We start from the raw sequence: 24,709 nt of genomic DNA, 5'->3' as shown, positions 1-24,709 counted from the left end.
GGCTTTAGCCAATTAAAAAAAGGCTCAAAGGCTGCCATAATTCACTCTACTCATTTTACACTGCCTTTTATCTCTATATATAGGTAAAACGGCGTCATTACAGATTGAGCGCGACAATGCGTGAGTGGATCGTGCAGCGCATGCATTAATTGCGTTAAATATTTTAACATGATACATATTTTATCAAATTAATTACCGCCGAATTTGGGATAAATTTGATAACCCTACCTTAAGCCTAAACTAAAGACTGGATGAGTGTAACATATTATGTCTGTAACGTTAAATACAATTAGAAAACGATTTAATTAAAATATATATATATTAAAAAAAGGCATGGCCGTTATTTTTTTGCCGATTCTGATACTTTGAAAATGACGTGATCGGACCGCCGATCGATCGGGACATCTCTAATTTCAATATAAAGTTTGTTTTATAAAATATCTTTCTGTAGCCATGAATAAGCCCAGAAATGTTAGCTCAAGTATTATGAACACAAGCACTGATCTAAAACTCATAAGCATTGGGCTAAAAAACAAAGCCAAAACAAGTGATTTAATTTCATTAAATAACTTTTATTTTTTTAAGAATAACAGAAGAAAAGTGTTAGCAATTTCTGTACAATTGTTTTAATTGTTTTTCTTCTCCTTGGATTTGCTGAAAATGATCAACAAGAGGGAGGGCTGAGAAATGTTAACGGCGCTGCTTGTAGCGCACGTTTAACCTAAGAACGACGATTTTAGTCAGCAGGCGTCAGTCAAGCTCCTTCAGATAAAATGCCGACAAGTTTCCTCGAGCCCCTCTCTCGTTTCTCCTGTTTTTGTTTTTTGTCTCAGTTCATCATTGACAAAACCAAAATTGATAAGAGGCACATTAGAAATACTGCCATTTCCCTAGAACTGTGTCTTTGATTGCATCAACGAACTGCGTGGGCACCCAGTAAACCCAATACTGTGACGCTTCTGTTGGACCAAGCTGGAATGCCTGCAAACATATGTCGAAGAATGTGTAGTTAAGCACCAAAGTCTACCCTTCTCTCTTTTGTTTAAATTGACATACAGTGGTATGAAAAAGTATCTGAACCTTTCGGAATTTCTCACATTTTTGCATAAAATCCCCATCAAATGTGATCTGATCTTTGTCAAAATCACACAGATGAAAAAACAGTGACTGCTTTAACGAAAACCACCCAAACATTTATAGGTTTTCATATTTTAATGAGGATAGTAAGCAAACAATGACATAATCGGGAAAAATAAATAAGTGAGCTATGCTATCACATTTAATATTTTGTGCCCCCCCTTTGGCAGGAATAACTTCAACCAGATGCTTTCTGTAGCGGCAGATCAGTCTGGCACATCGATCAGGACTAATCTTTGTCCATTCTTCTCTACAAAAATGCTGTAGTTCAGTCATATTCCTGGAATGTCTGGCATGTATCGCTGTCTTTAGGTCATGCCACAGCATCTCAATGGGGTTCAAGTCTGGACTTAGACTTGGCCACTCCAGAACATGTATTTTGTTCTTCTGAAACCATTCTGAAGTTGATTTTCTAAAGTGTTTTGGATCATTGTCTTGTTGCAGCATCAGTCTTCTTTTTAGCTTCAACTGTCTGACAGACGGCCTCAGGTTTTCCTGCAAAACAACCTTATAAACTTTTGAATTCATTCTTTCATTGATGACTGCAAGTTGTCCAGGCCCTGAGGCAGCAAAACTGCCCCAAATCATGATGCTCCCTCCACCATGCTTCACGGTGGGGATGAGGTGTTGATGTTGGTGAGCTGTTCCATTTGTGTGTTACTCCCAAACAATTCAACTTTGGTTACAGCATTCCACAAAATATTTTGCCAAAACTTCTGTGAAGTGTCCAAGTGCCTTTTTGCGAACATTAAACGAGCAACAATGTTTTTTTTTTTTTTTTTAGACAGCAGTGGCTTCCTCTGTGGTGTCCTCCCATCAACACCATTCTTGGCCATTGTTTTACAAATAGTTAATGTGTGCACAGAGATATTGGACTGTGCCAGTGATTTCTGTAAGTCTTTAGCAGACACTCTAGGGTTCTTTTTTACCTCTCTGAGTATTCTGCGCTGAACTCTTAGTGTCATCTTTGGTGGACGGCCACTCCTTGGTAGAGAGGCAACAGTGCCAAACTCTCTCCATTTGTATACAAGTTCTCTGACTGTCGACTGATGAACATCCAGACTTTTAGAGATAGTTTTGTATCCTTTCCCAGCTTTATACAAATCATCAATCCTTGATCGCAGGTCTTCAGACAGCTCTTTCGACGGAACCATGATGCACATCAGACAATGCTTCTCATCAAAATATTTCTTACCAGGTGTGTGTTTTATAGTGGGCAGGACGGCTTTAAACCACTCATCAGTGATTGGACACACATCTGACATAAAATGTTTGGTAAAAATTGGTTTCAATTTACCTTTAAGTCTCCTTAGGCAGAGGGTTCATTTATTTTTTTCCCCCTTCTGTCATTGTTTGCATGCTATCCTGATTAAAATATGAAAACCTATATATTTTTGGGTGGTTTTAATTAAAGCAGACACTTTATTTGCATCTGTTTGATTTTGACAAAGATCAGATAACATTTGATGGTGATTTTATGCAGAAATGTGACAAGTTCCAAAAGCTTAGATAATTTTTCATACCACTGTATGACGACTCACCCGCAACTCATAAAATTCTAAATATGAAGCAGCAGTAGCAGCAGCAGCATACTTACCATCATGTGATAGTCCTCGTGATCTTCAATGGGCTCGGAAACCACATTTTTGATGGAGCCCATTGGGACTTTCTCTGTCCTCTCTAAACACAAAGACCAAAAAAATAAATTTCATTTTCGTGCATTTGCGCTGAAAGCAGAGAGCAAGTCAAATCCTCACCTTTAGTCCCGATCCACAGCTGATCCTGCTCCAGTTTGAACGTGAGTCTTACTTTTCCTCCGGACTTGTTGTACATTCCGGATAAAGGCACGGTTGGTAGTCGCTCCTGTCGACGAAAAGAGCGAACATGTTCAAAAAGACTTGACGACAACCAAACCAACAAACTTCAGGCTTACTTTTGTTCCTTTAATAGCTGGCATTACATCCTCTGGTTTACCTTTGTCCAGAACTTTCCTGTGTTGCTAAAATAAGAGCACACACCGAAGTAAATACACATTCAGGTGTCTTCTCACGCAAACTTCATTCAAGTTTCTTCCTAATTATAAAAAGTTAAGCACTTTAGCCTTTTAAAATATGGCAAAGGCTATTATTATTATCTCTAGGCAACTCTGATTTAATCACTTTGCTACTGATCTATGCAGTGGCTACACATGTTGACCTTTTGTCTGCACAGAGGCTCCTTCTTGTTTTCGTCAGCCTTCGCTTCCTGTTGAACGACTTCTTTGGGCGTGCTGACGGCCAGCACGTCGTTTATGGTGGAACCCACCACCATGATCTTGGCGCCGCTTGTCACTTTCATCTCCCGTAGCGTCTTGTCCTCTGGGACCAGGCCCTTGTACATCACCTTCTGCATAGCCGGCGGAAGACCTGACACATGAAGTGAGGGGATGAAGCATATTAACATGTGTACTGTGTATTAGGGATGTCCCGATCCAGGTTTTTGCACTTCCGATCCGATACCGATGTTGTTTTGCACTTCCGATCCGATACCGGTACTGGCCGATACCGATCTTTCTGAGCATGTGTTAAAGTTAGGGCTGTCAAACGATTAAAATTTTTAATTGAGTTAATTACAGCTTAAAAATGAATTAATCGTAATTAATCGCAATTAATCGCAATTCAAACCATATATAAAATATGCCATATTTTTCTGTAAATTATATATCTATTCTGTAAAATAAATTGTTGGAATGGAAAGATAAGACACAAGATGGATATATACATTCAACATACGGTACATAAGGACTGTAGTGGGCATTTCACTCTACTGTCATTTAAATCTTTCTATGCTGTCCTCACTCCGAAGCGCCTACTTTTTCCAAATCTAGACAGCTAGTGAACGACGCCTTAATAATCAGACTTCTTCCTTTTTCATCTGATTTATTAATAAAATGGCCTCAAACCATTGTCCTCTTTAGACCGTAGTGAAACTACAAAAAAAAGTACACAAGCATTGCATTGGCAACAACGTTAGCTTAGCACGCTATACAGGTTCACTAAACATAAACAAAACGCATCTCATACTAAAAATATAGCATTCCGCTTACTAACATAATATGTACATTCTTTACAACAACCATACTTACGGACAAATCTTGTCCAAGGATCATATAATCGCAACATTACAACGTAGGCATCAGCCCGAGACGTCGTGCAGCCATATTGAACTCGCAAGAAAGCAATAAACTATGTCGCAAAGCGACCACAAGAGTTCGCTGTTAGACAGCACAAAAAACCTTGCTGTAAACTTACCAAAAGGCAGAATACTGTCTGAGCGGGACATGTGCGGTAATTGCGTCAAATATTTTAACGTGATTAATTTAAAAAATTAATTACCGCGCGTTAACGCGATAATTTTGACAGCCCTAGTTAAAGTTATTTAGCCTCCTTACTTAGTTGTCAGACTCATGTTGAAAAAGGTTTTAGTACTCTTGACTAGCCAGCTGAATTAGGTGAGTTTGAATAACACACAACGGTTGGTAACAAGAAACTAACCTGTTTATTCAGTGACAAACACAAAACATTCTAAATAACAAACAGAAATGGCATAGTCAGTCAGTAAAACGTGCAAATAATATTGTAAACTGTCTTAAAAAAGCAAAACACACCAACAACCTCAGTGGAAAATCCCACAAATCCCCCAAGCTATTAGATGCTTTTAATGTTTATGCATTAGTTACAAAAATTGTATAAAAAGCCTCTCAGGTTTAAAAAGACGAGTATTTCAGTATCAAGTTAACATTTTAAAACAGTAAATAAAATACTAAGTCCCCATTCTGTATCAGCAGCTTTAAACTACATTCAATTCATTTAATTTTGCGAATCAACTGTTAAAGTTGTTAAAATTACTCCCGTTATTCCATGATTTCCCTTCTGTCAACTTTCGACATGTGAAAGTTTTAAAACTGTTTTGAAGATAGATTCAAGTCAAGATTTTGCCGATTTAGGAGTATTTCAAATAAAAAGTTAATTAGGTTCGCTTGGAAGGTTCACATCAGCCTACTAGGGAAGTCTTCTGCTTTAAGATGGCGGCTGTTTACTAACGCATCTGGTTTTCAATACTTCAATGTTGCTAACGCAGTCGAGTCTGTCGTGTAGCATCTTGTTCTATATACATATGATATCTATTATCTCCAGTAAAACGACGTTGGCGTAGTTTGTAGCGGCTATCAGCAGCAGTCAGGTATTCTTGTGTTTTTTATCCAGCGGCATGAGTTGAGCTAAAGCCGTGAGTTGAGCATTGGCATTACCCGGATCTAAGACAAGTTATGTTTACTTTCGGGACGCAATGCGGTCAGTTTCTCATTGCGTCCCGCTTTACTTATTTCAATAATCGGAATTTGGATGTTTGTGATTCGTTCTCGAATCTTCCACGGCCGAATCTCGTGTTGGATGGTGCGTCTTTACTCACGTGAGATAATGGCTTGTCATCCAGAATGAATTCCTCGGCAATGACTCCTGTTATTCCCTGGGCTTTGGGACTGTCGAGTGCCAGTTTGTCACGCATAGCATAAGTTTCTGCCTATGTTAGTTGCGTAGGACCTTTCTTTTTGTCTTCGGTTTTCTTAAAATACTCCTCATATTGTTTGTGGTGGTATTTCGCTAAATGCTTGATTAGGTTGGTTGTATTAAAACTTCTTACAGCTTTACCACTACGCTTGCCTTTATTGTGGCATATGTTGCTCCCTGCCTCTTCGTCTTTGTCGTCCTTTAAGGTGAAATGATCCCACACAGCTGACATTTTTACCGATAAAGTCTCTCGGTAAATTGGGAGACGGTAATGTAAATGTAGTGTGTTGAAGGTGTGCCGAAAAATGTGGACCGGATTTTAGGGAAACCGAAGCAAAAACTGGAATGGATTATGTAAACCGGTGCGCTGGAAAACCCGGACCGGACTTCAAAAAAAAAAAACTGGATCGGAAGTCTGGATCGAATTTTTCCCGTGTTCCGATCCGATACCGATGCGCATTTTTCTGCCCATATCGGCGTCCGATCCGATCCAAATATCTGATCGGGACATCTCTACTGTGTATGGTCCTAAAACTTGTACATGTATTTTCATCGTAATCTCACCGGTGAGCGAGTGGATCTTTTCCTTTAGTCTAGCGCCGGTGCTCTCCAGAGGGATCCTCAAGTCGTATTTGATCTTGTTCCAAATGATCTTCAAGTCCACCATCTCGCCTTCCTCCTCGGTGTTGTCGTTCCCATTGCTGATGCTTGAAGAGTCCTGAGTGGCCGTGCTTCCCATGGCGTTCCCCGAGGTGGACGTCGATTCCGAGTCGCCCTTCTCCGTAGTTTCGCTCGTACATGCATCTTCCTCTTCTTCCTTTGGCTTTGCATCTGTTTGCATTGTAACTTGACTTCCTGCCATTATGAAAAAAAAAAAAAGTGTCATCGTAGCATTTTGAATGAAGGAAATGTTTATTGTCATCGTCACCGGTATTTTAAATCATATTACTGTTTTATTTTCTCTTGGAGTGTTTGCTGTGTTTTTACCAAATAGTGACATTGGGTGTTGATTGGCAGAAAGAATGCTAAATTAATGGCTGAAGAGGTATCATCAGTTTATACACTTAAACCTCTTTTACATACACATGACCACAGTTTAAACTCCAGGATTTAAACGGGCAGGCCTTGTATGTGAAAGCAATTTCCCGGGTGGACTGACATGGAGATTTCGCGGACATTTAACGGGTCGCATCTTAGTATCATGTCCAGGACGAGGCATATGTGAAAGCTAGCATTAAATTCCCGGGTCACAGCACGATGGCTAATGACGTAAATATCATAGCGGGCTGATCGTCACGTCCTCTTTCTTCGCAGTAAGACGAAAAGTGTTAAACAAACAGCAATTATCAACATAGCAAGCTGGAAATAGCTAAATTAAAATGAAAACATCACGAAATTAAATTGCTACTGGATCGAAGAGCCCAAGGAAGATAGTCCATCGTCCAGCTTTGGAAATGCGAGGCTGTCGCGTGTTTGACGGGGCTCGTGTGCAGCTGGATGTGATTGGGCAAGCTCAGGTGGGGGGTCCCTGTGCTGGAACTGGCGGTGGGGCGGCGTAGGGTCGTTTGCCAACGGGCTTACACTCACAAGGGATTTAAACAATTACTGGGTTCTAGATCACAGAGCTGATTTGTGTACACTCTACCCCTCCTAATCACTTAGCTTATAGACTTCCCCACCCCCCTCCCCTTCTTTCCCGGGTCAGCAGAACCCCCATATGGTGTCAACTAGAGGTGTGCAAAATTTCCGATTCTTAGATTATTCGCGATTCGGCCGTGGAAGATTCGAGAACGATTCACAAACATCCAAATTCCGATTATTGAAATATGCCAAGTAAAGCAGAAGTATGACACACTCAGCGCGCCGCGCGGTCTTCGGTACGCAATTAGGGACGGAGCGAGAGTAGCTAAACATCATGCTTCTCATTACCCGGCCCCTTGGGTAACGCCAATGCTCAACTCACGGCTCTAGCTCAGCTCATGCCACAAGATTAAAAAAAAAAAAAAAAAACATACCTGACTGCTGCCGAAAAGCTGCTACAAGCCACATTATGTTACGGTAGATATCATTTATTTAGAACTAGATGCATTATAGCTTCGGTATCGTTATCAGCACATCTACAAAAACTAGATGCGGGCGTTAGTAACGGCCGCCATCTTAAAGCAGTACACTTCCCTGCAAGGCTGTTGTTGCGAACCTTCCAAGCGAACCTAATTAACTTTTTATCTAAAATACTCCTAAATCGGTAAAATATTGACTTGAATCTATCTTTAAAATAGTTTTAAAACTTTTACATGTTGAAAGTAGACAAAAGAGAAATTATGGAATAACAGGAGCAATTTTAACAACTTTAACGGTTGATTCACAACATTAAATTAATTGAAAGTAGTTTAAAGCTGCTGATATAGAATGGGGACTGGAGTTTTTTATTTACTGTTATTTTTGTATATTTGTTTACTGCTATATGTTAACTTGATACTGAAATAGTAGTTTGGTTTAGCCTGAGAGGATTTTTGAACAATTTTGGAACTAATGTACAAAACAAAAACAAACAAAAAAAAAGGAGTGGGGTGCATCAATAATCGTTTTATAATCGAATCGAAGCCTCTGAATCGTAATCGTAATCGAATCGTTAGGTGCCCAAAGATTCCCAGCTCTAGTGTCAACTGGAAATACATCTAGCTGATGATAGCACCAACATATTAATAGTTAGTGTAGGCGTTCAATATATTTCTTGCTGTTGTTTGTCTTTCTTTTCTTGTGTTTCTTTTCTTCTGCCCCCCCCCATAACCCCTTCCTGTTCGCTGTTTTGTCATAATAAACGAGATATCTTAATGATCACAATGGGAGTAAGTCATATTCTCAGTGTTAAACTGTTCAGACCAACCGGACACTTAGACTTCCATTCTCTGGACAGGTTTTTTAAAAAAAAAAAAAAAAAAAAAAAAAAAATTTTTTTAAAAAAAGGAAATGTGTGGTTTATTTTGTGGCCGATGTTAGGGTCCCCGACTGCGGAAACAAGGTTGTACCTCAAACAGAAACCAACGGAGGGATGCGTTCAAGGGTTTCTAAATACAAACAAAAATACATGCGATCATGGAAAAGGGGGAATAACACAATGGGTCCGTGACAGTAGGTCGACAGGGATCAATAATGCTAACCTAAGCGGTAGGCAGAGAGCTGATAAAACAATAAAATTATACCCTGAAACACCAGCACAATTTTTGGATTTCAAAACAAAGGCGGCAGACGAACAAGCTAGCAAATGCACGATATTCGAGAGTATAAGGTGCTGAATGGCGACCGGCAGGTTAATATCTCGGCACCCTTCTCTTAGATCGCCTTGGCTTAAATACAGTCTTGATGATCTTGAATTGGCTGCAGGTGCGACGTCGGGAACGCTCCCACAACCGGCTCTGTAACAAAATACCATTTGACCGACATTGTGACAGCGGATGCCATCCAAAAATGACATAATGTCCGAGTTATAAAATCGTGCCAGCAGCCCTCCCCGCACAGAGCGCGCCAGTAGGCTCAACACGGGACAAGTCTGTGAAAGTGTCCAACTCGCGTCATTCCCGGGATATTTCTACTCTCTACATGCGTGAAAGCAATGTTGCGAGTAAATCCCGCGTCACCTTACACGGGAATTTACTGGGATATGTTTGTGAAAGGGGCTTTATTTTCTGTTTCCAACCTGAAGCTCACTGAAAACATTTGACTAACTTTGGATGCATCCATGGCGGAAAACACAGACAAGACTGAAAAAGCAGTTTGTGCTCCTCTTTAAAAGAAACTGCTGTATTTTAAGCCAAAACAACTGTTGTGTGTGATAGAACATCATGTCTATATGCTACCATATCAGATTCATGGTGCATTAAGCCCCCAAACTATTTCTAATATGTCCGTTTTACTCTGAAAACCCCCATTTACAGACATCGCGTAACTGCTTTTTTTCAACCCAGCCATAAAACAAAGGTAATTATATTTATATTCAAAATGTCTGTCGTTTTTAGCTTAAAATCATTAACTGATGTCTCATATTTCGTTTAAAAAAAAAAATAAAAAAAAAAAAACGACTAAAAATTATTCATTCACATATTTTAAACTAATTATGTCACAATGGAAAAAATGGCGTCTGTAAAAAAGTCACGGATATCTACCTCATAACTATCGCTTAATTGTTTTTTTTTTTTGTTACTGTCGCATTTTCTCCGATATGTTAGATGATAAATAATCGATCCAAACAAGAAAAAAATCGACAAAAAATAAAATATATATAACATTTAAAAGTAGAGGCGTGCAAAATTTCCGATTCTTAGATTATTTGCGATTCGGCTGTGGAAGATTCGAGAACGATTCACAAATATCCAAATTCCGATTATTGAATTATAGCAGGTAAAGCGGAAGTAAAACACAGTCAGCGTGGTCTTTGGGACGCAATGAGGAACGGACCGAGAGTAAATATCATGTTCAACTCATGCCGCTAGATAAAACAATCATACCTGACTGCGGCTGACAGCCGCTACAAACAACGCCCAGTTGCTAGTTGCTACAAACATGCGGCTACAGTAGATATCATATATATGTAGAACTAGATGAAAATGACAGACGACGTCGGTGTTAGAACATGTTTTATTGAACAGAGATGCGAAATGACAGACTTTCCGGCGTAAGTAAACAGCCGCCATCTTAAAGCAGTAGACCTCTCTAGAAGGCTCTGTTGTAGCGAACCTAATTAACTTTTTATCTAAAATACTCCTAAATCGTCAGAATCTTGTCTTGAATCTATCTTTAAATGATGAAATAGTGTTAAAACTTTGACAAAAGTAGACAGAAGGGAAATTATGGAATAACGGGAGCAATTTTGACAAGTGTAACAGTTGATTCACAACATTAAATTAATTGAATGTAGTTTAAAGCTGCTGATACAGAATGGGGACTGGAGTTTTTTTATTTACTGTTATTTGTTTACTGTTATATGTTAACTTGATACTGACATAGTAGTTTGGTTTAGCCTGAGAGGATTTTTGAACAATTTTGGAACTAATGTACAAAACATTAAAAAAAAAAAAAAAAAAAAAGGAGGGGGGTGCATCAATAATCGTTTTATAATCAAATTGGAGCCTCTGAATTGTAATCGTAATCGAATCGTTAGGTGCCCAAAGATTCCCAGCTCTATTTAAAAGGGTAAAATTATGAAAAAAAAAATCTCGACCACTCCTTGATGTCTGCGATTTCTGCATCGCGACCCTTGTTATATTACCATGTTTCACCCATAAAATCCCCCAAAAATCCAGCTGTGGCCATTCACAGCTGTGTCTTGGCAATCAGTTAAACATGCTACATGGAGTTTTTGGATCGAAACAAGGTAAGTGCGCGATAATATCTCATTAAAGTCATGGCGTCTGTAATTCTGCTCTCGCGTGCTCTCACCTCCAGACAGGGTTTTGCTGTTTGAAAAACATTTTTTTAAAAAAAGCCCTCCAGTTCAAAAATTTTCTTCCAGCAGAAAATTTAGATTTTAAGCCTTTAATTGGGGCCAAATTGGGGGTCTCAGAGCCGAACTTCAAGTCACCTGAGTGTTTTCCGCCATATGTTAAGAAACGTAAATTTGTAAGACTTGTTTTGCATTATATCACATTTGATATATTTACCATTCATAGTCACACCAATGGTCAATAATAATCAAGTTAAGATTTACATTAAGAAAGACTACATTCTAAATTAGACAAAACAGCACTATGGAATAGTAGGAGTTTGTAAATCGCCTATCTGTTCTATTAAAACGTGTTGTTTATGGTTATGGTTATATATTACTTTTTAAACAGCTACTTTTAAATAGTTACTCAATAGAATTTAATGAGGTGCTAACAAAAAAAACGCGTGCTTTTTGGGGCTAAACGCTAATGACACAGCATCTTGCCCTTTCCATACGTTTTTCTTTTTGTCAATTGAATAACACATCGACTATTAGCAGTTTTAGGTTGTCATTTCAGTCCGCTTTACTTTGCTCCTCTGTTTTCCGCAGTGAAACTACGGCGCGATTGACTCATTTTGATTAGTTAGCAGTCATTGGCGTTAGCTAGACACTAACCTGGTGAAACATGTCAATATAGACCCTAAACGAGTAGACGTGGATTTTTAAAGACACAACCTTCCCAGTGCCCGGTGTGAACGCGTCTGTTAGTGCGTGTTCTAATTTAGAACGCGGCACGAAAATTGCTGCAGCGGCACGAAGTGAATGTTGCCATATTCTGCTCAATACTCACCATCCTGGGTCGCCATGATGATTGTGTACAATCAGTGGAAACGTTCCATTGAGCCCAAGAGTGTAGAAAGAGCAAGACAGATCCTATCTTTACAACGAAAGTTGTCTGCGTCGACAATTTAGCCACTTTTCATGTTGTTGGGATTCAACAGAGGTAAATATAAGTTATTGTGTTAAGTCGCGTGCCAACATCATACGCCTTTATGTCATTTCGAAGTTTGACACATTGTTTTTTTAGTGGAAGTAACAGTTTTTTTCCACGTGCGCACTCGGAAATTACTTTTAATGTAGTCGTCTGGCTGCAATTAAAAATTCAACGTAAATGTGGAGGAGTTTTCATCGGTACTTCACAAATACGAGCGCTAAATACTTACCTTTGTCGCGAAGCTCACCAAACAGAACTGAAAAATGGTGAATGCTCTCGTTTTGTTCAAGCTCTTTGTTGTTGTGGAAAGGAAGCCAGACGCCAAGAGGTGGCATTTTCATGCATTGCCATTGGTTGGAGGTTTCTTCTTCGTGTACAATTCACGTTTTGTTTCGCCAAATGCGGAAGTCAAACTATCGAGTTAAAACGTGTCTGTGTGTGCTACAGTACCTTTCCACCTCCCCGCTATGATGTTATAGTCAACATTTGTATCAGTGTAACAGCACAACACTTTCCGTAATGTATATTGCATTGTCCTACTTTAAACGGACGCATTTGGAAGTAATACCGCAAATGTATTTAGAGTGTTTTCAAAATGGTGTATGTTACTCTTTCAGCAGCTAGATGGCAGCAGCAGAGTGACGAGGCAAGGAATGTTCCACTGTCCAGGTAGGGGAAGAAGAGCAGCAGTTTGCTACTGTGGAGCGAAAAAGTCATCCAAGAGCAGCAAGCGGAAAAAAACTCCCGTAATTGAAGTCACAAGTTGTCATGCATACTTTGTATGACGGACTGACAAGAAGCTCACAATGGTGTCGCTATCGCCGCCTACTACATTCATCTTTTATTAACTTTAAATGACATTTGGGTGCTTTTCAAAAGTATTCCGTGGAGTTTTGAGAGGCGGAGTGCATGAAATGTAGTAGCGGGGACAACAAGGAAGGGGAAGAAGCACCATGGCTGACTGGAGGACTTTTAACGTCGTGGTTTTGGGCGTGGGATTCTTGTTTATTTTTACCGCCTTCACCACCTGTGGAAACATTGAAGTAAGTTCTTACCTTAATTTTTTATATCTTCTATAAGGTCTATAACAAGGTTTATTAGTTTCATCTAAAAGGTTTAGCTGAACTAAAAACAATTTTTGGGTTGTTGACTAATTTACCCCTACTCTGTATTTTGTTTCCTTCCACTATAAGTATTTTGTTGATAAAAAGCAATCATAAAATAAATGAATGGATGAATATACAGTGGGGCAAATAAGTATTTAGACAACTACCAATTGTGCAAGTTCTCCTACTTGAAAAAATTAGAGAGGCCTGTAATTGTCAACATGGGTAAACCTCAACCATGAGAGACAGAATGTGAAAAAAAACAGAAAATAACATTGTTTGATTTTTAAAGAATGTATTTCCAAATTATAGTGGAAAATAAGTATTTGGTCACCTACAAACAAGATTTTTGGCTGTCAAAGAGGTCTAACTTCTTCTAACGAGGTCTAACGAGGCTCCACTCGTTACCTGTGTTAATGGCAACTGTTTCAATTATCGGTATAAAAGACACCTGTCCACAACTTCAGTCAGTCACACTCCAAGCTCCACTACGGCCAAGACCAAAGAGCTGTCGAAGGACACCAGAGACAAAATTGTAGACCTGCACCAGGCTGGGAAGACTGAATCTGCAATAGGTAAAATGCTTGGTTAATGAAATCAACTGTGGGAGCAATTATTACAAAATGGAAGACATACAAGACCACTGATAATCTCCCTCGATCTGGGGCTCCATGCAAGATCTCACCCCGTGGCATCAAAATGATAAGAATGGTGAGCAAAAATCCTAGAACCACATGGGGGGACCTAGTGAATGACCTACAGAGAGCTGGGACCACAGTAACAAAGGCTACTATTAGTAACACAATGCGCCGCCAGGGACTCAAATCCTGCACTGCCAGACGTGTCCCCCTGCTGAAGAAAGTACACGTCCAGGCCCGTCTGCGGTTCGCTAGAGAGCATTTGGATGATCCAGAAGAGTACTGGGAGAATGTGTTCTGCTCAGATGAAACCAAAATAGAACTTTTTGGTAGAAACACAGGTTCTGGTGTTTGGAGGAGAAAGAATACTGAATTGCATCCGAAGAACACCATACCCACTGTGAAGCATGGGGGTGGAAACATCATGCTTTGGGGCTGTTTTTATGCAAAGGGACCAGGACGATTGATCTGTGTAAAGGAAAGAGTGAATGGGGCCATGCATCGAGAGATTTTGAGTGAAAATCTCCTTCCATCAGCAAGGGCATTGAAGATGAGACGTGGCTGGGTCTTTCAGCATGACAATGATCCCAAACACACAGCCAGGGCAACAAAGGAGTGGCTTTGTAAGAAGCATTTCAAGGTCTTGGAGTGGCCTAGCCAGTCTCCAGATCTCAACCCCATAGAAAATCTGTGGAGGGAGTTGAAATTCCGTGTTGCCCAACGACAGCCCCAAAACATCACTGCTCTAGAGGAGATCTGCATGGAGGAATGGGACAAAATACCAGCAACAGTGTGTGAAAAGCTTGTGAAGAGTTACAGAAAACGTTTGGCCTCCGTTATTTCCAAATATGGGTACACAACAAAGTATTGAGATGAACTTTTGGTATTGACCAAATACTTATTTTCCACCATGATTTGCAAATAAATTCTTTAAAAATCAAACAATGTAATATTCCGTTTTTTTCCCCCATTCTGTCTCTCATGGTTGAGGTTCACCCATGTTGACAATTACAGGCCTCTGTAATATTTTCAAGTGGGAGAACTTGCACAATTAGTGGTTGACTAAATACTTATTTGCCCCACTGTACCTCACTTATCACAAGACATGGACGACGAACCTAAAAGATGATTTTATTTAATATTCTCGTTTCACACAGTATTAATTGTGAGTTTCTCCCACTTAAATATGGCAGACATGCAGATATTATGTGATCCTGCAGATAGAAACAGTGCCAATCCGAGTGTCATGTGCATCTCGTGTTTCCAATTTCCCTCACAAGTCCAGTGAGTTCTGGTGTGCTATGATCACGCAATATAATATAATTAGAGCCCTTCTTTGTTTTTGTCCTCTTTCATTTTAGCAAACTGTGGTGAAAAGCCTACAGAATGACACCTTCACAGGAAGCGGATACCACAGGTTGCTAATGTTCATTTTTATCAAAAGTGTACTTTATGGAAAAATCATCATCCATCTTTTTTCTAGTTTGGGAATCATCTATGGAGTCTTCTCATTTTCCAACTTGTTGGCGCCAGCCGTGGTGGCGGTGCTTGGACCAAAGGTGACCATGTTTGGGAGCGGGCTGCTTTACAGGTATAACATTGCAGAGTGAGACGTGATCGATCCATGCCTCATCACTATCACATCTTACATGTCCAGTGGCTATATCGCCGTCTTCTATGAGCCGTCCACGTGGTCTTTCTACCTGACGTCTGTGCTGATCGGAGTTGGTGCTGCTCGTAAGTTCTCGCCCTCTGTCCCCAAAAAATTAGAATTAAAGAAAAAAGAAAAAGTTTCATTATTAGGAGCAGGAACCTTTTAGTACCTCACGATACGATTTGCGATACAAAGCTCACGATAACGATGATCTGACGATATGGCAATACAACGATTATCGATACATTGGTCAGGAAATCATTCTAGAATATTCTACAAACAACTAATGAACAGAAAAACAAGCTTCTGCCATGAATTGGAATGAGTTTATCACTAGTAGAGGTCCAATCCGCTTGAAGTGGGAGAGATGGCAGTGAATGAACGAATGTTCATTCGCTGCCACCCTCCCAGTTCAAATGGATTGAACGTCTATGGCCGTCAGTGGCAGCCAATGCCAGGCAATGAGGTAGTTTTGGGCTATCTAAGGTCATTTACCTGTTGCTTTTAAGTTACTTCCTGTTGATTTTGGGGTATTTTACGGGTCACTTCCTTTTATTTTGAGTTACAGAACAGGAAGTGACCTGGGAATCACCTAAATTAACAGACAGTGACTCAAACTCAACAGGAAATGACCTGTAAATGCCCTGAAAATCGGACAGAATGACTGTGAATGCTCTGGTTTCGAATGAATGAACGTTCCCAGTAGGGGTGTGCCATCTTAGGCACCCCACGATTCGATTCGATTACGATTCAGGGTGCTACTATCCGATTATTAAACGATGATTGCGGTCATACTGGTGCACGATAATTGTTGGTCCGATAATTATCGGTCTGATAATAGGAATTATGACGTCATCCCGATAAAGCCAATAACATTTATAATAGGACCGATAATATGTACTGTTCTGGCTTTACAGATTCTAGTATGGGAAATCAGTTGACCATTTGCGGGCCATTGCTCCCACCTGCTGGTCAGAATAATTCACTGCATCTATTTTTTTGTTACTGTAGTTTGGTTCAATCACTTACACATTGCGGTGTCTTGCGGTAGCATTGACAGTCGTGAATGCTTTCTGTTACGTTTCCACCTCGGAAATATATGTAAGTATTTTATGTTTACTATAACATATGGATGTGCAATATATGTTTACTTCTGTGGTGAAGGGTCATATGTACAGAACTTCATAAGTTGTGTTATAGAAGCCAGCCAATGCTTTAGTAGCTCAAGCTAGTGTGCTATGCTATACATATAATAGTTGTGTATATAAGTTTATTGTGCAGTTTGTTGTATATTAAGTATTGAATATGTGTAATTTTCTGTTGTACTTTCACAATATTAAGACAAGTGTCTTCCCATGAAAGCAAGGAAAGACCAAGCCTTGTGGTTTATGGAAGTGCATTCATTCTTAGCTGGCTGACGGGCAGTGCAGAAGTGAACCGCACTGTTTTGTTCATGTCATTATGAAAAATATGATGAGATCAAAGGCAAATCTATGTTGAATCCACCACAAGGTTTTTTTTTTTTTTTTTTTTTTTTAAACCTCCAGGTGTTCAAAAACTCAGGTTATACATTTTAAAAATTATATATTTATTATCGGTTATCGATATCGGTAACGGCTTTGAGGAGCAGGAAGGTATCGGTTTCAAAAAATGGATCTCGTGCACCCCGAGTATTGACGGCTCTTGCGATTATCGCTATTATCACGGTTATCGATGCATCGTACATTACTACTTAATACAGTAGCCAAACAAATGTATGTCAATTATTTATTTAAAATATCATAATGATTCAACAGGAACAATGGAAACATGCCCATACAACAAAAAGCTGCCCTTAAGCTACTTTTTATTTATTTATTTTTTACAAGAAAGTGCAAAAACATTAACCATTTTAAATGGAGTACTTATTTCTCTCAACAATACAATAAACTTTACAAAGGTGGAATGAATTCCACATTTTGTGGAAACAAAGTGTCTTTAGAAATAAGACTTAAAAAAAAATTTTTTTTTTTACCAATATACTTTGTTTTCACAGAATTCTGTACTATTTCGCATGTTTGTAGTGTTACCGCTGTACTTAAACATGGTTTTACACGTCCTGCATATGAATTACACGTTAGCGAATTAGCTAATTAGCTTAGCGCTCGGCGCTAACTATTAACATCTCAAAAACAACAACAATAAAGGCTAAACAGTACAAGACGATTCGTGTACTCCCCTCTTTTAGATGCACACGGGTCTTAGCAACACACTCAGGACATTTTTCAATTGAAATGCCTTAAATCTACTACTGGACATCTAAATGACAAGGAGCAACGAACTATCTTCTTTCCCCTCTCGCTCTTAAAAAAAAAAAAAAACTTGCGCACAGAAGCACGACCACCAGGTTGCGCTTCTGTACCTGCCTCTCTCATACACAAATTTATTTTTCAGTCTTTTAAAAAGGAGTAAGTCTCTCTCTCAGTAACCAGCAGCATCCATCATAACGTCCGCGCTTGTTAATGGTGCCCGGCGGCAGACGTGTCTTGAATTTCATTCTGCTATGAGCGGCTGCCATAAAGTTATGAGGGGAAAAACATCGTTTTTGAACCTTTATGAATCGTAATCGAATCGTCACGTGTCGAATCGTGATGCATGTAATAATCGATTTTTTTGGAACTCCTCTATTTTCCAGTCTAAATGGATTCGGCGTCGTGCACCGTCAATGCTGCCTAGAGTTAACTGAGACACTATTATGGTGGAAGATTTTGGTAGCAACTTTTTGGTTCCTTTTAGTGCTGCAACGATTAATCGATTAACTCAAGTAGGGCTGCAGCTATCAAATATTTTAGTAATCGAGTAATCGACTGAAAATTCTATCGATTAATCAAGTAATTGGGTAAAACATTTTCTTTAGGTAAAGAGCAATTATTAATATACATTTGAAAACAAGACTTCATCAAATATTGAACCATTTTCAGTCAATGTCTTTATTTTCGATGTACGTTATTGAAAACAGCCAACAATTGCATCTCAGAGGTGACTAGAATAAAAAGACTAATTACTGCTTTTCCTGAAAAAACTTCTAGATCTTATAAAAAAATATATATATATTTCTTACCGAAAAATGTCATTACGCTTGATATCACACATCACTTAAAAGTTAGGTGTTTTTTCCATGTGTTTCAATAGAAGTTCCATTTGTGTCAAGCTACTTTTACGTTCTAGTTAAGTTTTAAGTTAGTCTAAACTGTAAGTCCTGATAGGATTTTGAGTTTTGCAGTGTTCACATCGACACTGGTCATAATTGATAGAAAACTAGCCCTCCGCAGGGCTAACGTTACGTGAGCTAGTGACAGTAACGTTAATCTTATTTATTAGCGCTATGTAGTCTACTGCTTTAAGATGGCGGCTGTTTACTAATGCCGCCCGGTCTGTCATTTCGCATCTAGTTCTACTTACATATATCTATGAGACGCATCAGAACTTAGCTACCTGCTACCACTGTAGCATCATGCGAGCGTAGTTTTTGGCAACGTCGGTGTGGCTTGTAGCGGTTGTCGGCTGCAGTAAGTTTTTTTTTTTTTTTATTGGTTCTTCCTCTACGCATGTGACGTCAGCGCATTGTCCCGCATTAAAAGTACTCCGGGCAAAACGTGATGCTTAGAGCTGGCAAAATTAAACGATTCCTCGAGGGGAATAAAATTACTCGGATCAGTTTTTTTACTCGAGTTACTCGAGTTGCTCGAGTATTCGTTTCAGCTCTAAACTTGAGTATTCGAATAGAAAAAAAAGTATTTGAATTCAATTTTGTTGCTTCGAGTATTCGTTTAATTAAAGTGGCGTTGTAATGGTTTGTTTTCATTTAGTTTTATTGATGAGGGTGGATACACTGCCATCTGGTCTGCCTCTTTTCACATGGCTGAATCCAACTGCTCCCTGTTAAGACCAATGTAAGCTAAGTTTATGTTGGAGCTAATTTTTTTAAATACATTCTTAATTTAGTTTATAGGTATATTTAGCGGGTTTTTTTGTGGGAATATGTGTCTGAACCATTTGTTAAGAGCATCGTAAAAAAAAATAAAAACTAAACTAGCATTTTATAGCATTTAAGCTAGCAGGCTTTTTCTGTGTAAGTTGGCCAATTGTTCTTTTTTTGTACATAGATCCTCATTTTTAAAAGAAATTATACCGTTTGAGGGTCAGCTCAGGTAATTTAAATGTACATGTTCCTTATCCGATTACTCAATTGAACTAAGTAGTCCATCGATTAATCGATATCGATTCTTGGCAGGAGCTTATCGATAGCCTTTTGGGATACAAAGTATCACAATATATCACCATTTCGATATTTTGTCACACCCCTATTCATTATTGATTTATCTCTGTTTTTCGGAGCTATTACTTTTTGCATCCGTTGTATATTTAATATTTTTCTGCAATCTATTTATACAAAAAATAATTCCCCACAAAAATACCTTCAAAATATAAAATGTAAAACACAGTTTACATTGTAGTTTCTTCATAGCAGCCACCCTTTGCTCTGATTACTGCTATACATATACTTGCGGCATTCTCTCAATAAGCTTCAAAGAAGGATAACAAAGTCACCTCTGTTTCTCAGGATAAGTTCATCTGAGTCAAGCCACAGAAATCTCAAATTAACAGCATCTCCCATCAGAGACCGGAAGAATTCCACACATATCTAGCAGCAGACCCATGTCTAGAACAACTGTTCAGAGGAGAGCGCAAATCAGGCCCAAATAGTCAAATAACTGCTAGGAAACCCAGAAGCAGCAAGAATAAGAAATGAAAGCCAAGAAACTGTGAATGGATGTATTCCACATGTCTAGTTCCCAATGTGATGGAGGTGTGGAGTTATTTTGCTATTGTCACTTTTAGGGATTTACTCAAAATCGAAGGCACGCTGAACCAGCAACATGCTATCCCATCTGGTTTGCATTTAGTTGGACGATCATTTATTTTTCAACTGGACCTCAAACACACATCCAGGCTGTGCAATGGCTATTTAACCAATACGGAGTGTAATGAAGTGTTGCGGCAGAGGACCTAGCCTTCCCATTCACTGAACCAAAACCTAACCGAGATGGTTTGGGGTGAGCTGGACTGCAGAGTGATGGCAAAGAGACCAACAAGTGTTAAAAACCTCTGGAAACTGCTATAAAATTGTTGGAAAACCATTTCAGGTGACTACTACTTGAAGCTCATTGAGACAATGTCAGGAGTGTGCATAACAGTACCGTATTTTTAGGACTATAAAGGCTGGAATACACAAGGCGCGGTGCGTTGCCGCCGCGTCAACGCGGTGAAATGCGGCCGTTCAAGTCAAGCAGCAAGTGCAAACCAGTTGCAGAGCGGCCACGTTTCAGACGCATCCCAGAAGCGGTTTAACGCGTCGCATTTGAAACGAACGGCATAGTTTATTGTTTGTTGCGAGATGCGCCCTTCCTCTGTCAATTGAACTACTAGGTAGGATCGGGCAGACCGGAAGTCACTCGTGTTAAAATACGGTAGGTCCGGTCATTTTTCAAAATAATATGCAATTAATTTCATCAATTTGTGCATGGCGCTTCAACTTGAGAAAAATTTATCAATAGAGCTTTTTTAAGAATCATTGAGGCATGTGATTTGTAAAATACATGTTAAAATGTTTTTCATTGCAATTGTTTTTTTTTCTTTAGTACAGGACTTATTCTACATACTAGTCCTTCTCAAAAAAATGCATATTGTGATAAAGTCATTATTTTCTGTAATGTACTGATAAACATTAGAGTTTCATATATTTTAGATTCATTACACAAAACTGAAGTAGTTCAAGCCTTTTATTGTTTTAATATTGATGATTTTGGCAAAAAAGTCAAGAAAAAAACAAAAATCCTTATCTCAAAAAATTAGCATTTTTCATCCGACCAATACAAAAAAGTGTTTTTTAATACAAAAAAAGTCAACCTTCAATTAATTATATCAGCTATACACTCAATACTTGGTCGGGAATCCTTTTGCAGAAATGACTGCTTCACTGCGGCGTGGCGTGGAGGCAATCATTCTGTGGCACTGCTGAGGTGTTATGGAGGCCCAGGATGCTTCGATAGCGGGCTTAAGCTCATCCACAGTGTTGGGTCTGGTGTCTCTCAACTTCCTCTTCACAATATCCCACAGATTCTCTATGGTGTTCAGGTCAGGAGAGTTGGCAGACCAATTGAGCACAGTAATGATTGCAAAATACACATAAAACTTACTCAGACTTTGGTTAAACTCTATTCAAACATTTTGTTTAGCTCCAACAAATACACTGGATGACAATATTTAGTCACAATGTAAAAACTGTCAGAGGTGTCGTACGTTGTGAAGCCAGCACTCAAATGACCGTGAAGTACCAGTAAACAGGGAATTACGGCGTCAGTCGAGGGACAAAACACACTCATCGGCTTGATTTCTAAGTAATTTAAAACTCGCCATTGACATCTTGTGGCGTATTTCAATCACTACCTAACGTAGTTAAAGACACTGTGGAAGAACGGCAGGGAGCAATGTAACGTCACCGCTCGGCGACGTCAACAATGGCGAGCTACTAGTTTATTTTTGGATTTGAAAATTTTACAAATTTTATTAAAAGGAAAACATTAAGAGGGGTTTTAATATAAAATTACGATTACTTGTACTAAATTTTATCTTTAACGAACTACAAGTCTTTATCCGAGGATCCCTTTAACAGAAAGAATGTTAATAATGTTAATGCCATCTTGTGGATTTATTGTTTTGATAAACAAATACACTACTTATGTACAGTATGTTGAATGTATATATCGGTCTTGTGTCTTATCTTTCTATTCCAACAATACTGAAAAATATGCCACATTTTAGAGATGGTTTGAATTGCAGTTAATTAAGATTAACTTTTAAGCTGTGATTAACTCGATTAAAATTTTTAATCGTTTGACAGCCCTAAAAATAACATGTGAAATGACATAATAATGTGCTAATAATTTCATACATAAGTCGCTCCAGAGTATAAATCGCACCCTAGGCCAAACTATGAAATAAAACCTGCAATTTGTAGTCCGAAAAATACAGTAATTAAAATGACCAAACTTTTTCTTAGTGCATAATTCCACCTTTGTTCATTCATAGTTTTGATGCCTTCAGAGAGAATCTTCAATCTAAATAGTCATGAAAATAAAACACAGGAATGAGTGCCCGAACTGTATCTAGTACTGCAACGATTAATCGATTAACTCGAGTATTCGGTTAGAAAAAAAGATTCGAATTAAAATTTGCTGCTTCGAGTATTCGTTTAATTTAAAGTGGCGCTGTAATGGTTTATTTTGAAAGTGTTTGCCTTTAGTCTTATTACTTGGGTGGCTACACCGCCCTCTAGTCTGCCTCATTTCACATGGATAAATCCAGCTGCTCCCTGTTAAGACCAACATAAGCTAAGGTTTTGTTTGAGCTAATGTTTTTTTTTAATGCATTCGTAATTTAGTTTATTGGTATATTTAGCCGTTTTTTTTGTGGGAATATGTGTCTGAACCATTTGTTAAGAGCATTGTTAAAAAAATAAAATAGAAAAAAAACGTTAGCATTTTATAGCATTTAAGCTAGCGGACTTTTGCTTTTAAGTTAGCCAATTGTTCTTTTGTTGTACATAGGTCCTAAGGGTGTAACGGTACATGTATTTGTGTGGTGCTCGGTTCGGAACGGAGGCCTACCGAACAGGTTTGTGACGTAATGTAACCTTTACTTTTGGAGGCTGTGAGTCGATCGGGTTACAGTTTCTTTGTGTAGATTATATTTCTTCCGTCTTCTCTACTATAATGAGGACCAACATGGTAGGACAGTATAACCAAGAAATGTCAACGGCGCGACAACGTGGGCGCTGCGAGAACGCAGTGAAACGCGGGCGTTAAAGTCAATCAGCCAATGCACACCAGTCGCAGTGCGGCCCCGTGTTAGACGCGTCCCAGAAGCGGCTCAACACAGCGCACGTGAAAAGAACGGCAGAGTTTATTATTTGACGCGTGACGCGACCCTCCTGCGTCAATACTACTACCGGTAGCTAGGATCGGGCAGACCGGAAGTCACTCGTGTAAAAAAAAGGGGTGGATCCGGTCAATTTTCAAACTAATATGCAATCGTAACCCACTTTTTGAGTCCATCAGATCTCTTGAGTGGTAGATTGGGGCACAGTAGACTTGTCTTTGTTGATTTACTGCTGTCTTCGCTGCTATAATAATAACCATTAGGCCCCTATTTCAATACAAAACCCTCCTACCACAACAAAACAAGTAGGAACTACCTAATATTCACATAGGGAGTAAAGTTATACAACATAAAATATACAATATAAATGAATACTACATCACATTTGAAAAATAAACACATAATAAAATAATAACCCATTTAAATAAAATAAACTGTAATTAAATAATAAGAATAATACACAGATCCTGCTTCCACGATTAAATGTTTTAATTTCTGTGTGGCGCTTTAACTTGAGAAAATCCACAAATAAAGCTTTTGAAAACCGTTCATAAGAAGGAAAAAAAAGATTCATTGAGGCATTTCATTTGTAAAATGCATGTTAAAATCTTTGTCATTGGGATTGCTTTTCTCTTTCGCACTGGACTTTTTTCTTCTTTCTTTCAGAAAGAAAGCTGACCAATACGCGGGGTCTGAATGGCAAATTGTTGTTGCATTATCTTTAAATACCCGCTACTTTTTGAGCAGAATTCTAGCTTTTTATAGGCTAATGTTCCTATTGTTGAAAGCACAAAAGTGTGTAATAAACAACTAGCACATTTATAATTTGCATTTGGTTTTCTTACTGTAACGAAAATGAACTGAACCGTGACCTCAAAACCGAGGTTCGTACTGAACCGAGATTTTTGTGTACCGTTACACCCCTAATAGATCCTCATTTATTTATTTTTAATACCATTTGATGTTCACCTCAGGTATTTTAATTTTTCATGTTCCTTATCCGATTACTCGAACTAACTAGTTCACCGATTAATCGACTACTAAAATGATCGATAGCTGCAGCCTTAATATATACTGTATTTAAATGAAATCCAGGTCAGTTCATTTTTTAAAATCTATTTTAAAAAAATCCAAGTCAGTAAGTAAACCCCTGCAACCGCAAGTTTAATATAAACAAACGCAGCAATACACGCACGCAATAAGATAATTAATAACATGACGGCGAAAATAA

General features: G+C 38.8%; 2 protein-coding genes across 6 annotated transcripts in view; one reads left to right on the top strand and one right to left on the bottom strand.

Moving 5' to 3' along the window:
• Nucleotides 1-582: 582 nt before the first annotated feature.
• ubfd1 (ubiquitin family domain containing 1) lies at nt 583-12,467 on the bottom strand. 4 transcript variants are annotated; one of them, XM_057861420.1, is made up of 7 exons: nt 12,330-12,467; nt 6,249-6,539; nt 3,334-3,542; nt 3,071-3,136; nt 2,895-3,000; nt 2,735-2,817; nt 583-981 (listed from the first exon to the last, which is right to left on the bottom strand). In XM_057861420.1, exons 1-7 carry the CDS (start codon nt 12,439-12,441, stop codon nt 871-873), a joined length of 978 nt encoding a protein of 325 aa, XP_057717403.1. In that variant the 5' UTR covers nt 12,442-12,467; the 3' UTR covers nt 583-870. The 4 variants fall into 4 exon arrangements, with proteins under 4 accessions (XP_057717403.1, XP_057717404.1, XP_057717407.1 ...); XM_057861421.1 differs by lacking the exon at nt 12,330-12,467 and adding an exon at nt 11,957-12,098 and having other exon boundaries at nt 585-981; XM_057861424.1 differs by lacking the exon at nt 12,330-12,467 and adding an exon at nt 11,842-11,865 and having other exon boundaries at nt 585-981.
• Nucleotides 12,468-12,507: 40 nt separating this feature from the next.
• The window catches only part of LOC130932052 (UNC93-like protein MFSD11), a 27,212-nt gene continuing 15,010 nt past the window's right edge, over nt 12,508-24,709 (top strand). The window contains exons 1-5 of one of the 2 annotated variants that reach the window (XM_057861415.1): nt 12,508-12,616; nt 12,718-13,143; nt 15,206-15,261; nt 15,328-15,435; nt 15,502-15,581. In XM_057861415.1, the coding sequence (XP_057717398.1) occupies nt 13,054-13,143; nt 15,206-15,261; nt 15,328-15,435; nt 15,502-15,581 (334 nt within the window). In that variant the 5' untranslated portion in view covers nt 12,508-12,616; nt 12,718-13,053. Of the gene's footprint in view, nt 12,622-12,717; nt 13,144-15,205; nt 15,262-15,327; nt 15,436-15,501; nt 15,582-24,709 lie in introns of both variants that reach the window. The other variant, XM_057861416.1, reaches the window with a different exon arrangement.

Source organism: Corythoichthys intestinalis, chromosome 16 (genome assembly GCF_030265065.1).
Source record: "Corythoichthys intestinalis isolate RoL2023-P3 chromosome 16, ASM3026506v1, whole genome shotgun sequence".
Classification (NCBI taxonomy): Eukaryota; Metazoa; Chordata; class Actinopteri; order Syngnathiformes; family Syngnathidae; genus Corythoichthys; species Corythoichthys intestinalis.
Note: the sequence above shows the minus strand (reverse complement) of the source record. Positions and strands in the feature narration are given on the sequence as shown.

Coding starts and splice junctions, on each gene's coding strand:
- ubfd1 (XM_057861420.1), bottom strand. CDS start 12,441: ATGAAAATGCCACCTCTTGGCGTCTGGCTTCCTTTCCACAACAACAAA. Junction 2,818..2,894: donor GCTGTGGATCGGGACTAAAG/GTGAGGATTTGA, acceptor CTTTGTGTTTAG/AGAGGACAGAGAAAGTCCCA. Junction 982..2,734: donor ACGAGGACTATCACATGATG/GTAAGTATGCTG, acceptor ATATGTTTGCAG/GCATTCCAGCTTGGTCCAAC.